At 36.0% G+C, this 15,313-nt stretch overlaps 1 protein-coding gene across 1 annotated transcript in view; it reads left to right on the top strand.

Annotated features, from left to right (window-relative positions):
- SLC36A4 (solute carrier family 36 member 4) overlaps window positions 1-15,313 on the top strand; it is a 97,794-nt gene that overhangs the window by 27,378 nt on the left and 55,103 nt on the right. The window contains exons 7-8 of the mRNA XM_026854229.1: window positions 2,453-2,680; window positions 3,916-4,014. Coding sequence (XP_026710030.1) covers window positions 2,453-2,680; window positions 3,916-4,014 — 327 coding nt within the window. The remainder of the gene's footprint in view (window positions 1-2,452; window positions 2,681-3,915; window positions 4,015-15,313) is intronic.

Genomic DNA, 15,313 nt, shown 5'->3' with positions numbered 1-15,313 from the left:
TTTTTTTTTTTTTTTTTTTAAATAGTTCATTAGGCTTACAGACACATATAAATTGAAGGCACATGAGGTTAAATATTTATTGTAGCTGAGCTTTTCAATGGGACTTACATGCTCAAATCACACTGTAATTCTTAGAAAACCCTCTTATCTGTCCTTGTGTGCAGAGCAGCTCTGGCTACCTGTGAATGCATGCAAGCAAGTAGAACACAGGAGACTCTTAAAGTGAGACTCTTAAAGTGAAAGGCTGTTAAAGTACTTGTTTTGTATTTCTATTTTAATTATGGTGGGAAAGCAGGAAACTTCTACAGAGAGCTTTACTCATGTGGCATTAGTGAAGTAATTTGGTTAAGTGTTTGACACATTGCTTGGCAGACTGGAGTTATTGTAGCTGCTTGCCTTCACTGGAATTCAGTTCTAAATGTAGTGAGCTCTCCTTCATAGATTTCTAAAAATGTTATCTTAATGAAAACTAACAGATGTTCCCTGTCTTGTAAGTGACACTTAAGATTCTTCAAGGTGGAAGCCATCAGTGTTTCCTTAATGACTGATGTCCTCTGTTGTCATTTAAAGTGAGATTTCTAGAAAACATGTAATCACAGAATTGTATCTTTTATCTTTCCCTTTTTCTTCGTGGAAAAAAATCTGTGTAGTGCTTTTTACAGAGAAGAATTTTAAGTTAATTCTGTCTTCCTGAGTGGATTGTTTGAAACAATGAAAATAAAGAGAATTGTGCAAAATTTTTTTTTCTCCGAGACTTATGAAGTCTCAGTTTTGGCAAACTTACCAATTTGAATGACTTGTAAAACCAAGTGTATGTAAAACATTATCAACGAACTTCCTCTACCTCATGAAAGTCGCAATGTTCCCTTGATTGCCTACTCTATCTCCAGCCTGTCATGTTTTTCTCCACTTAGTCCTCTTACTCAAAGTAAAAAATGAATAGCCCTGAGTTGCTGTGACCTATATACAAATAAAATAGATGCCATTATGTACTGGTAATTGTGGTGTTTGCTTAGGGCTGCCATGGCTACGTAAAAACTTATATTGTAGTGGTAATACTTGCCTCTTTTATTGTAACAGCTTCATGTGTTTAGATTTTTGAGGCAGGATCTATGTTCTTATTATTTCCCTTGCTCAGATAACTGACATTGAAAGAATTGCCCATAAATTAATCAGTCTTGGACCATGCCTGCGAACTATGTGATATGGATAACAATATTTAATAATTGCTACACTTGTGTACTTCCTGGGATTGTAGGCTTGTACAGTCTTCCTGTGAGTTCAGTTCTATATGAAGCCTGTGGCTGTAGTGGTTGGTTGTCTGACCATACTTAAGAGTCAGAGTATTGTCTCCAGTTGTTTTGCTATATATTGATTTCCCATTTTTTTTTGTCTCTGTGTGATAAGGAACTGTGTTTTTTTTTCCACTGCCTAAGTATCTTTTTGTAGTCATCAAGCCAAAGGCTTTCCACAGCATGAACAGATTAAGCACAGTCGTGCGCTGATTTGTAAGATGGCGAATGCAATGGAAAGGAAAAGGGAAGGATACACTCCTAGGGGAGAGGCATGGTTTAAACCAAATGGATTTGAACTGCTACAATTTTGCAGCAAGCAGAATAATCACCAGCTCTTTATGTTGTGATTGTGATGTGCACATAGCTCAAGACTGTATTTCCACAAAACAAATTTTGTCAGTTATGGCCACATTAACATTTTTCAAAAGAATCAATGAGAGTTGTGACTAGTGCCAAACTCCATCTTCTGAATTGCACCATAGGCAGCTATTGTTATATACAAAAAGCCCAAAGCATTTTCACGTTGATATACTACTGTTTATCTATAGGCATTGATTTGTATCAGTTTAATGGAGAAAAGACTTCCAACTCTCTCAGAGCTCTTGGTTTTTAGGGTTGAATTAATGTTGACCAATAAAAGAGTGAAAAGTGAAAAATAGAATAATTTGCAATTAGGAGAAATACAGGCAGGTTCATATTCATTCTAACATTATTTTGTATGTATGCTGCTATGATACACATAACAAAGGCATAAGTTTATTAGGCACTGAACTCAAACTCTATTATTTAGGCTTAGATCCATCTTGCTTGCATTCATTTTGCCATACTCCCTTTCTGAAAGGAATCTTACCTAAACTGCTCATGTGGATTTCTTCTCTAGTCAGTGGTGGGATAAAGATGCTTTTAGATCTTTCGGGTCCTGATTTCATCGTTTGTCTTAAGGATGCAACACTTGCTAAAAGTGCGTTGCCCTCCCCTCTGCACTGAGAGTACCGGGGTCCTGCAACGCCTGACACTCCACAGGTAAAGCAGAGGAACAAATTCCAATATAGCAAAATAGCAATGTGACCATATACAGAGATTCAGTGCTACCACTGTTTAACACATTCTATGTGGTGTGTTTTTTGTTGTTTTTTTTTTTTTTTTTTTTTTTACAGGTCCATGAAGGATTCTTGGAAAACAAGACTGCTCCAATAAACGTTAGTGCTGCTGGCAGTTCTTCTGAGAAAGAGAGTACTGATTTACGAATATACATGCTGTGTTTCCTGCCATTCATGATCCTTCTAGTCTTTATTCGTGACCTTAAGAGCCTGTCCTTGTTTTCATTGCTTGCCAATCTGTCTATGGCTGTCAGCTTGGTGATCATTTACCAGTATATTGTTAGAGTGAGTATAAAAAAAAATTATTGTTGTCTTTTTGTGGCAAGTTGCATTTGTTGATGTGGCAGTTGGTGTCTGATAAATATATACTGACTGACAGTTTCTGAAAGGCAGAATTATCTTGTATTTTATTGATGCATCTTGATTTAGGGAGGTGCCTTAATACTTGAGAAATCCTTTAAACAGGCTCCTACAGTATTTTTGAAAGAAAGATAATATTGCTCCACATAATATAATAAAAACATGTATTGTAATGACTTGGAGTCCTTGAGTGGAAGAATATGTGAATTTTTATGGGTTGCACACAGAACTGGCAAGATTTTAATTTGTGGCCAGTCTTTTTATTGCAACAGAACTCTTTCAGCAGTAACGTTTATTTCTTGTGTTTCTCCAGTACAATCAGGAAAAATTTAAGACCCTTTAAGAATACACATTGCAGACTTCCAGCTTCTGAGAAGTTGCATAGATACTGCATTTTCTGTGTTACTGCTGTTTTTCATACTTGGAGACATTTCATAATGGAACAAATTAAACTGATGGCTGAGAAAAAATTAGCTCTAGAAACCTGTTCATTTTTCTTTCTTACGATTTTTGAAAAGTGTTAAGACATAGACACTGCTGCATACACAGTGGATAAGTGGTGAGCACCACTCCTGTTTGAGAAAGCTTTCACATGAGTGTTATGAAATGAGTGGGAAGCAGAGAATGGGGAAGAAGGCAGAAGAGCCAGCGAGAGGTATTGGCTGAGCAAGGAGACAGAAGTTACATAAATAGATTGGAGGAGGTAGAGAGTAATTAATTGTTCTGTAGGAACTCAGCTTGTCTTGAAAAGATTTTCTTTTACTGTCCCTTATGGTTATGAAGAATATCTGTGCAGTATGAAAGTAGATAAGAAAATGCAGTACTCCAAGAATGAGTTTGCAGAAGATTAAGCTTGAGGTGTGAGCTTTTTAATTGATGCTCCCTCATATACACCAGTGTGATACTTTAAATGTGAAAATTTCTACTGTCAGTAATATGAAACCAGAATAGGTATATCTGCAAGTGTCTATGTGTGGGTTATAAGGCGACTATAAATGCGTATAAAGGACTAAGTTTGTGAGGAAAAACAGGAATTGTAAATAGCAACATATATACCACTAACATGTAGTGAGTTCTTTCCTGTAGCATAATGCATCAATCAAAATTGTGGGAACAGCTAATGTGCATTACATAGCACTGTTTTGCTTTGTTTTCTTCAGGATATCATAGATCCTCAAAAACTGCCTCCTGTGGTTGGCTGGAAGAAATACCCTCTGTTTTTTGGGACTGCAATATTTGCTTTTGAAGGAATTGGTGTGGTAAGTGCTTTTACTGACTCTTCAAAATACCTGAATATGGGATACAGGCAGTTTTACTCCTGTTGTTATTTAGTTGTTCTTGTTGAAGCACTGATCTCCCATGCTGATATGAAAAGCATTAATGTATCTTTTCAGATAAGGCAGAAGTTGATGACACAACTGCTGTTATGTTACAAAAGTGTGTTTTCTCACACAGGATATGTGGATCTAGTGACTGAATTTCCATTTCTCAAACTGTTCTTAGCTGTTTCTCAAACTGTGAACTGACCAGTGCAGAGGTTTGGCTACCAAATATCTGAGTGTATCTAGACATCTTTGATTTTATCATTTGGAAGTTCTGTCATAGGAAAACAGCCATTTGTTTGGGATTGTTTGATGCCTACAGGTCTTGGGCAAAAACCCCATGCTCAGTGAATCTAATAAAATGCGCTATACTAAGCTTCTTGCTCTTTAATAGTGCAGTCTGTCCCAGACAGACTATACATACTGCAAGTGTGTAAATGCAAGTTATATACAGTGGGTCTGATATACATCCCAGCTGTATTAGATTTGTTGCTCATGTACTGCGTAGCATGTGGGTGTGTATTTGCAGCCAGTAAATCCCAAATGAGAGTCCTTTGAGCCTCAGGAAAGTGTGGAAGGCTTGCTATTTCGTAGTGGTAGTCTAACGAACTATAGGTAGGGAATTGATGTATGTTGGTTATTTTCTGGCACATTAGATCCTACATTAGACAGCTCCTTAAATTTACATCAGCAGTAGTAGCATTGACTTCCAATGTAAACCTTTAAAGAACTGCCCAGAGTGTTGTGCTTGATTGTATCCCTGTTTGTTACAAATGAAATAAGTAAGAACTCCAAACTTTTTTCCTTCTTTTATGCAAGAGCATATAACATAGGGTTCATTTGAGTTGTACCTTTAAATAATAAAAACCTTGCTCGATATTATTAGATTTTAGCTTTATACAGTTATTACATATATTTCTATATAGGCTGTCTCAGTTTCTTACCTGGTCATAATTTTGGTTACTCTTCAAGGCAAATGAAGTGTCTTGTTTTTTTTTTTTTTTTTTTTTTTTTCACTTTGTTACTGGTGTTTACAAACTAATTAAATGTTTTTATTCCTTATGGTTGGATATACTTTGTGTTTGTATGTTATATGTATCGTTAAAATAATTTGGCTACCTTTACAAATTAAAATGATAATAAAGTAAAAATCTAGAGATTAATGATATTAATGAGTAGAATGATACTAATATGTCTGTGCCTCTCAGGAATAATTTGAACATACATAGTGTTTGCTGTGCATTCTTATGCTGTAGCTGCATGCATCATAGAGAAGATTTGAAGAAAAAAATTATGGATTTCAATAATCAGAATGAAATAAAGTCGTTTAATCATGAAATAAAAAAGATGCATGAAGGAAAGTGAGACACACATTTCCACTCTAAATAGTTAATATTTCATACAATTCTTGGTGATAGATTTGATAACTAGTTATTAGAGCTCAGTAAATTACCATCATAGACTGAACTATGAGGTATCTATATGTGTGTTTGTGATATCTTGCAAATGTAAAGTGAAACGCATTTAAAATTCTTTCTAGGTGTAAACTAATGTGTTTCAATTCGCGTTACAATGGATTAAGCACATTCACATAGTCAGTTACTGATTTGTGATAACCTGTTACTCTGTGTCTTAATTACTGTTGTTCTTATATCCATGTGGTTGAATAGTTCTGATAAGGAGAAGAAACCTCACTATCGAATTAGATTGCCTCCTTAGTCTGCTCTCTCTGACTGTAGGCACTCAAAATGGATTTCCCTAATCTTGATCTTAATGTTAGAGACTCGATTTTAGATTTTATTCTGGAATTTCTTGCAGATAACACTTATCTCTGTGAAGATATCTGAACATTACATTATAAACAGAAAACTTAAGATCTTAATTTCATCAGAAAAGTAAATTATGGTTGGTTTATTTTATGCAGTAAATTGGCTGTAAAGAGTTATGAGGCCTCTTTTTTCCTTTTCCTTGATTTCAGACATTCTTTATGCTAATTCACACTGTACTCATCTGAGATCTGACAGATTACTGAATATTATGAACAGGTCCAGCAAACGAAATTCTGTTTTTTGGGCTGGTTAGTTAAGTCAATTTAAGCAGAACGTGATGAGAGAAAAATTGCCCTCAGTGTGATTTCTCTACCACTGTTATTCTGTGTAAAATGGTGTTTCCTGCTGGGAGTATTTAATGATCAGCAATTTGAGTAGAGGAATATATTCTCTATAAGACACAGTATAAACCAGTCAACCTTAGCTATGACAGTCAGGTAGATTTATTTTCAAAGATACTTAATTGATTTTGGTTTTAGTAACAGGGGAGGGGCTAATGTAGGCAGAAAATAATTGGCAGTTCATAATGTGTTGCTCAGTATAGAAACATATGTTCTGGTTGCTTTGAACCAAATAATTGACTACAGGGATAATATTCTAACACTGATTTATTTTCATCCTGTTGTTATAAAAGTATTTTTCTGTATTGATTTTTTTTAATTTTATTTTTTTTTTTTTTTAGCTTAGCACTTGTCATCACTTGATTTATGACCGTAGTTCTTCAGTTACTCTATTAAAATTAGTGAGACTAATTAAACAGGGGGGTCTAAAGTCCTGTTCACTATGGGAAACGTGATTCGAGGAGGTGCAGTGATTCAGCAGATTGCTAGTAGGATTTTGTTCTTGATGTTGAGAGAGTGTACTTCTCTTTTAGATAGTGAATATATGAGCATGGGTTTTGTTTAAAATCTGTCATTAGTTTAAGACTGATTAGCTGTCCCTGTGTAGTAAGAAGATCAGCAGTATTGGGAGTAATTTGGACTATAGCTTTGGCTATAGTTGATCCCTGGATAATAGACTTTAAGAACCTTAATTTTACTGACATGTCTGTAGTAACACAAAGGAGGAAGGGTACCCTATTTCTAACTGAAATACAGAATCTCAAAGAAACCAAGGCAGTGCCTAGAATCTAGTACTCATGTAATACTAAGAGCTAGTTAAACATCTCATCAGCTGGTGCTATAAAACTATTTTGAGATATTTTCATTAAAATAAAAATAATATGGTGAGTTGATGATATTGATATGGCTAAGCTGTTCATATCTGCCAAATTCTTATTTGATGTCAAATTTGAACCGTTTTGTCATTTTGGTAAAGTCTTGGCAAGTTGTTAATTTGTTGCTACAACTACTACAGCAGAAATAAGGTTATGCTATCAAAAAGTCTGTTTAATCTTAATACATCTTAAACTCTGAGTGATACTTGTAACAGGATTAAAAGCTGCTGCAGTCTATTGCTTGTGCTATTCTTTTCTTTGCTCCCTGTTTGAATTGTCTGTAAAAATGTGGTCAGTGCTGGTAGGTATGAGGTACCTGCTGCAAATTGTGTCTTGGCAGCCAGGTGTCAATCATCGCTGTGTGCTGACAGGAGTTGGCAGCAGGGGTACGCAGTGATCCCTTAATACCGAGTTAGCAAACAGCAACTGAGAGCTCAGTATTATCAATCTGGTGTTTGTCATTCATAGGGGTAAGAGTCAGTTTGGGATTTCAGCACTTGGAAGTTAAGATCATCAGGGTGACCTTGTGAATATTGTATTGACCAGTGGCGTCAATATAGGTTGTGCAGCAGTAGTAGCAATGGAAACACAGGACTCTTAAGTGGATACAACTGACCATTTCACATATTTGGGTTTGTTTTAATCTTTGAAGTGAAGATTTTGGTTCAGAAGGCAATAGTACGTTGATGAGGAGATGGGGAAAATCTCTATTCATCCCTCAGTGGACCTTTTTGAGTAGAGGGCTCTGCTGGGGATGGGAGAATCTGCAGGTGCTTGTTTCCCTCCGTGCTTTAGCTTCTCTCTGGCTGTGGGTTCGCTGTGCCAGATGATGCTAACTGACAAATCACACGGCTGGTGTTCAGGCCACAGAAGAGAAAAGAGTACCAACACAACTTATTGAATACAGGAGCTGCAGGTGCTATAGTGGAGTGAATGTATCTTTCACAGAACATGTAACATTATTTTGTAAGAACTACATTTGAGAGCCTCTTTCATATTCTGAAGGTGACTAGGTTAGTTTTTATAATTAATGTGAGATTTGTGTTACTGAATTAAAAAGTAACTTCAGACTGTGCCCCTGAGTATGCTCAGAATGTAGTTAAATCTCTTGAACGTACTTTTCAGAAGAATGTAAAACCAAAGCCTTCAGGCTTGGATATGTCTGTAGCATTACCCTGTGCAGGTAATAGCTTTGCATAATGTTATGATTATATAATAGCAGTTACACTTAATGAATATTTTGCAGTGAAAGTCTGGTTTGCTTTCTCATTCGAGGTATAAAAACCAAATCCAAATGTGGAAATTATATTTTAATACAAGCTTCAGGGGGAAAGAGGGTGAAATAGATACATAACATTTAAACAAGAAAGATACTTTTTCTTCTCTGTTACACATGCTAAGTTAGCATGGTTTGTACAATTGAGTATGTTTTTTTTTTTTCCCCCATTGAGTGCTGCAGACTGATTAGCCTAACAAAGAGAAAATGTTAGTTTCCAACATTACTTTCAGGTTCGGAAAATAAGCTTTCTGACATTTTAGCCTATTACTTGAAGATGTCTATTGAAACTGCTTTTGAACTTGGATATCACAGCTTTGCAGTAGAAAGTAGGGTGGTATTTGTATACCAAAAGACAGGCTCTGGAATCACATTAGCAGAAGCTAACCAAATCGAGGAGATTTCAGAACGAGAAAACTAAGTGGATTATAATTTTAAAGTGTCATTATTTGGATTTTCAAAGTGATGCAGATGAGCTTGTTAGGCCTGTGGCTTTGAGATAAAAGCCTCTCATTGTCAAAAATCCTTTTGCCAGATTCATGTTATCCTTTAAAGAAATTAGTGAAACCCAATGGCACTCTTCTGTTGTCTTTAAAACTGGAGTGGTTTTGTCAGAAACAGACATTTAGCAGGTAACGTGACATCATCTAAATCTGCTGGGGACATCTCTAGACTGGGGTGTATCAATTTTATTGGTGTTCTTTTGAGATGATGCAAAGGGTTGTGTCTTCAAAATACAAAAGGTCGGAGTTCTCAGATGACGTTTTGCATTTGGACAAATAAATGTGGGTGACTGGATTTGATGACTGTGGAGATGACCTTCTCCTAAATGTATGTGGTAAATATGGACTTTAAATGTCGTGTCAGCAAGAGATTTGTTAATAGCTACTGTGCAAAATCACTTGGTTTGGATGTCTTCTGGAGACGATTGATGTAAAAAAGGAGGAAAAATGTTATGGGCAAATGTGTAGAAACTGAGAATGTTTTTAGATGTAGCAGATTAAAAAAAATGTATCAGAAACTGAAAAATTATCATGGTATTTAGCAGAACGATGATGAAATCTCAGGCAACTTGATATTATCTCTTTATCACGTTAAATATTCCTTACCAATGTCCTGCACTTCCCGAGTATGGAGAAACTTCCTTTTACACTGGAGAAGTATTTGTGCATATTTTGTCTTTAATACTTCCTATATTTATGGTGAATCTTACTAACACAAGCAAGACTCCTGAGTATAATTTTTTTTCAGGCAGCATCCTATACCTGATGCTCGCAACATTCAGATGTTTCTTTTTCTATGATTTTGTCAAAGGACTTTTAAGCTCAGTAATCTTCTTGAATATTCACTCAAGAATAGTGTTCTAAACAAAAAATTTTTTATGAATAATGCATGTTTTCCTGGATTTGAAAGAACCCTAATGATCCACTGTTGAACACTTCTGCAAGTGTTAGTAGTGGTTCCCTAATAAACATTGTGACATAAAATCATATTGATCTATCAAGAGCAGCAGGAAAAAAAAATCCTAAAGAAAATGGGAGAGGTGGAAAGGAAAAATGTCATAATGGCAAAAGCATCTGAAAGAAGAAGATTATAGTAGGAAGTGGCATGTTGTGTATTCTTCAACTTGTTTTTGTTGTGTATTCAACTTGTCCTGTACTTGAGCTGTTTGAGTGTTTCACAGAAAAAGTGATGAGTAGTTTAGCTGTCAAGGTACTCTGCTCTCATGTCATATGGAAGTGTATGAAACTTTCTGTTCTTCGAAGAAAAGCAGATACAATGATCGACGTCTTCCCTCCCTTTTGTTTTGGATGGATTGATTTTTTTCAGAATAGAATGGTTATTTGTGTCAACAAAATGTAAGATGTGAATTGCAAAACCCTTTTTATTGCTAGGCTTTCTATGTTGGGGTCCTGTCGTTGCTTAACTGTCTTGGTCCAGGAGCGTTCATGGCTGTTTTCAGTGTTCGTTATCCCAGGATGGAGAAACTATATATTTAGAGTTGTAAACCTTTGTAGGCTCCTTAATTTATTTTTTCACTTGTGCAGTTACAGAGTTTGTTCAGCCCCATGCAGGACCTTGCAGTATCTGTATACTTTGTCAATTAGAAGCTAAAGCAACATATGGGTGGAAAAGCTTTTTGGATACAAGTCAGAAGACCTTTTTGGAAGCCTTTTTAAAATTTTAAACCATTTGCATTGAAACAGATTAAAGTTTATGAATTGTTTGGCTCCAGCCTATAAAGTAGCAGATATAGATGAGTACTTTTTGATCATCATTACTTATTTTCTGATCATTACTACATATTTTAAGATTATTTAAATTTGATGTGGGTTTGCTTCTTGGCTGGCATAAAAGTTTAAGTGTCATTGCAGCTTTGGGAAATTTAATATTTAACTCATGAACCAGAAAGAGTATGTATTATATCTTTATGTATTATTGCTGTGAAATATACTCTCCAGCAACACTTTTTTGTGTTTCTAACTCATATTTTTTTTTATCACTTATATTTTAGAAATTTTGAGAGTAGCATAAATTATGGAGACATGTTAGCAGATAATATTATATAATCTGTAGGCTACAGTTCCAAATGAAGTAGGGTGGGGGGTGGGAAGTAAAACTAAAGAGTGTGGCTGGAACTGTCTGACTAATTAGGAACCTAATTTTCTGTTGGCATATTCTTTTGCCAGATAAAATTGCATGCTAATGTAGAAGACAGCAAAGCATATAACACTTCAATGATTCTGACAGGACAAATATTTTAAAATATTAGTGACAGATGTCATGGATGGAGTGACACACTTCACTCGTAAGAGAGAAGTAGCAATATGTTTATAGATATAAACCAGCAATTTAAGAAAATTTGATAGTAAACGCAAATCATTTAACAAGATTCAATGGTAGGGTTCACTTGATATTTACTGCATAGAGCACAGAGTCGACAAAACTGTTAGGGAGACCTTCCTGTAGAGTCATGAGGTGCAGAGTGGACCCCCTCATGTTCTAAACTCCTTCTCAGAGAGGAACCTAGGTGTGGCTTGATCCAGGCTTAGTTCCAGACTTGCTCAGTGGTTTATGTTGAAGAGTTATATATGTGTACAATCAATCCTTTATATCACTTAGCTAAGATGTCAAAGTTTAGCATGCTGTTAATCACTTACCAAGAATCTGTTGCATCAAGGAATCTCCCAACCTGAAGGACTAATCTCAAGAGGTGTCCCCACTCAAGGGGAGATCCTGGCATGCAGGTGCTGCTGTGCAGGAGAGCTTAATGGGCCCCGGGCTGTCCACTATTTATGGAGTAAGATAGCTGACTTAGTCATATTTACATACTGACTACAGGTGTTAGTTTCTTCCAGATTTGGCTTGAGTTGGACATTGAGCCACCACCATGGTTAGGTGGGTGCATTGTTCAAATTAGCCCTTGGCTATTGTGCTGTTATCTGTCTCCCCCAAATCCACTTCGAGCTAGATGCAGCAGTCAAAACCAGACACATCCATTATGACCAGTCACTGGTGCTTATTACTTGAATAGCGTTGTGGGAGATACAGGTCAAGTTGGAGAGGGAAGCACACTGCTATAGCACAGCTAAGATGCTCTTCAGTTTTCAGTTTGCATTGTAGGGATGTATTTTAGGCTTCATTCACAAATAAAGCCAGATAAGATATGATAGTACACAAACTTGCATAGCTGCTTTTAAATTTCAGAGAAGGATAAAGATTAAATAGATGTCATAATGGAGTGATAAATAAGCTCATAAAAAAGTAAAAAGCAGAAAAGATCCTCTGGAGAAAATGACAGGTTCAGATGACAAGCTAAGTAGGATTTATATAATTCCTTCAAGCATTATTAAATCAAGACCATCAGAATTGGGCAATAGATTTTTTTTTTTGTGTGTGTGTGTATATGAGTAATTCTTTACTCTGGTGAAACAGGTAGTTGCTGGAATATAAGAAGATTGTTTTGTTTTGGTTTTGTTTTTGTTGGAGTGGTTGGAATTGCTCAGCAAATTCCAGAAGGTAGTGTTCTCTCAAGAGAACTTGGCTTCTGGATTTATTTATTTTGTATAAACCTTTTACTGTAAAAATTGATGTACAGTCAACATTTGGCTTGCATCTTTCCTTGGGTAATAGTAACCACCCCTTTATTTGCAGTCATGAGGGATCTGTTAATGCAAATTAGATTGTTTGTTGCACTTGTTGAAAAATAGTGACGTTCTGTATCTTCCTCAAGAGGCTGAGCTTTAAAATTGTATCTAAAAGTGATGGAATAAAAGCTTGTTGCTCAAATTATTGCAGAAGATTTTCTCTATACAGTGAAAGAGGAGATGGACAAGGACAGGCAAGGAAAGCATAGCGATATAACAGACATATGCTATGATCATTATTTTACTTGGAGAAACCATACTTTTTCTGCAGACAGTTCCCCGGGATGCTGTAGATTTGTAGAGCCACCTTTCAGTGAACCAATTAATTAAATGGTATGTTTTGCAGACAAGAATGAAGGGACCAGGTCTGAGCTACATTGGTTTACTGAGGATATAATCTTTTGGTTTTGTGAATTAAGTAGTAGAATTTATGTTTACATATCTTGAATACCTTTGATATCAGCTACCTCAGCCTTTTTGCTTTGAATGAACATAGCTTTAGCAGAAGACCATGATTATAGATTTTTTTCTTTAATTAATGTTTGTAAATACATTGGTTTTAATTTTCCAAATTTCTTGAGTTGTCTGTACCTTAAATGAATTAAAACACCTGTATAGCTGTCTCTTCTACCTGAAATACTTATTTTACAAGTGTAAGGGATGGAGGATTGCTTCATTCTTGCTATTTTAGTGGTATTTCCTGTAAAAGGGAAAGATGACCTTATGTATTTAAACGTTAAGCTCGCCTGCTATTGTTTCCCATTACAAGATTAGTTTTTAGTGGCCATGAGAATTAAATCAACGTTTATCTGATTATTTTCAAGCTGAATTCTCTTGTGGGTTTTTTTTGGACCAGTCATATAAACTGTACTTTAGAGATTTCTGATTAGAGTTAGACAGCCCCCTGCAGCTTAATTGTAGAAAGGCTGATTGTAGCAGGATATTCATGGCAAGGAATGAGGAGACAGTGATATTACTGGACGATGTTTATACCTGCTTCATGCAGCTTGAAATGAAAGGGAAAATACTTTGCATAACGGATGATGATAGATTAACCAGGTTATTTCAAAGATTCAGTTATGCTTCTTTACCAGTAAATGATGGGTACTTTTGAGTTTATTTGGTAGATGAAAGGATTATGCTTATTTTGTAAATTAAGAAACCAAAGTTTGATGGTTACTAGAAGAATCATATATTATGTTTCAAGGAAGCTAATAGTAGTGACATGTGCCAGTGTCTCCAAATGATAGAAAGATCTCTGTGAAGCAGATATGGAGAAAAACTTGGAGAATTTATTCAATTGAGGAGGGAGAAAAATGATGGAAAATGAGAGAAATTATGAAAAGGATCAGCTTTGTCTAAAATACTGATTTCATAGGGTTTTAGGGCTATGACAAGGGACTAGTGTGTAATGGGGGAGAAAGAGCATGAAGGAAGCACATGGAAATGACAAGCAGGGAAAAGACCTATTAAAAAAAAGGGTTTTTTTTTTTAAAAAATCTTCAAAACTCTGAAACTTATCTCATGGTTCTCTCGCCTCCAGCATTCTGCCCCCAGTGACCTTGCTTGGGAGAGAAGACCGAGTTTTCCATGATCACAGTATTTCTCATCCCTAGATTGTGCAGTGGTTGTATATGTGGTGATAAGTTATAGCTCAGAAGAGCATGGGAGGTACTGGACTAGATTAATGATACCGCTTGTTAGAGCAGAAATGGTTGTTTGAACAAATGTAGAGCAACACAGAAGCCTTAGTGTGAGATACTGAAATGACGCATTTCCCATTTGAGAGATGTTATGATGCAAGTATTGGACAGAGAGAATCAAAGATGTGGTTTTTTTTTTTTCTTTCAAAGGTCTTAAATCATCTAGGTATGGTGTTAGCTTTTAAAGAAAATTTAAAAGAATTGGAGAGTGAAATTAATTTCTAGCTTCAGAAAAAAGGACAAGAAGGCATGTTCAGCTTCAGTGTTCCAAAAAGGAAGCAATAAAACAAAACCTAAAAAACATTGTGAAAAGAACCTTATCTTTTTTGCATTCAATTTAAATGTTAGGTTTTCTGAAGTCATTGCAACAGGGACTGGGAAGAAATTTAGAGTGAAAATCTATCCAGCAGCTGCCCAGCAGTGACATAGTGCCAGAACAAGCACTGGCTTATGTCATACCTCCTGTCAGGCCTCTATCTCCCTATGTGCACTTCGTGGTTCTTTTGGATCCTAATGGAATTTAGCAGCTTGGGGAGCAGTGAGTTTGTGTAATATATATGTAATTGGTTGTTACTTGGCTTCATGTTAATCCTGTGAGGTATAGAACTTTTCAGCATGTCTGGAGTAGATGATATAAAACCCAGATCAAGTTCTTTGCATAATTTCTTTGGGGATCAGTTCTGCCAAGGGAAGCATCTGCTGCGGTGACAGCAACTGGCTTGACATGCCCACTGCTGCTCAGAGAGAGCACCTGAACCTGGGAAGGGTTCTCTCTGAGGCTGGGAAGGGGCAGTCGTCTGGACTGTGTTGTGGGAAGGGCTGCATTAGCACCCTCATCTGTCCAGTTTGGAGGTGCATCTAATCCTGATACTAACTCAAGGATAAGCATGGAGAAGTTAACATTTTAAAATATAATTTCAAGATCTGTTAATGTGTCTTTGTCTAATGATATTATTATCCTATATTTCTTTTTGCATATATTTTCCTTAAATACAGTATAAATGAAAGCTTTCTTGTTAAAGTAGGGTTGATGATGTAGAAACACATGTTTAGCTGTAGTATGT

This window comes from Athene cunicularia (assembly GCF_003259725.1).
Source record: "Athene cunicularia isolate RWA chromosome 1 unlocalized genomic scaffold, athCun1 chr1_part1, whole genome shotgun sequence".
Lineage (NCBI taxonomy): Eukaryota > Metazoa > Chordata > Aves > Strigiformes > Strigidae > Athene > Athene cunicularia.
Note: the sequence above shows the minus strand (reverse complement) of the source record. Positions and strands in the feature narration are given on the sequence as shown.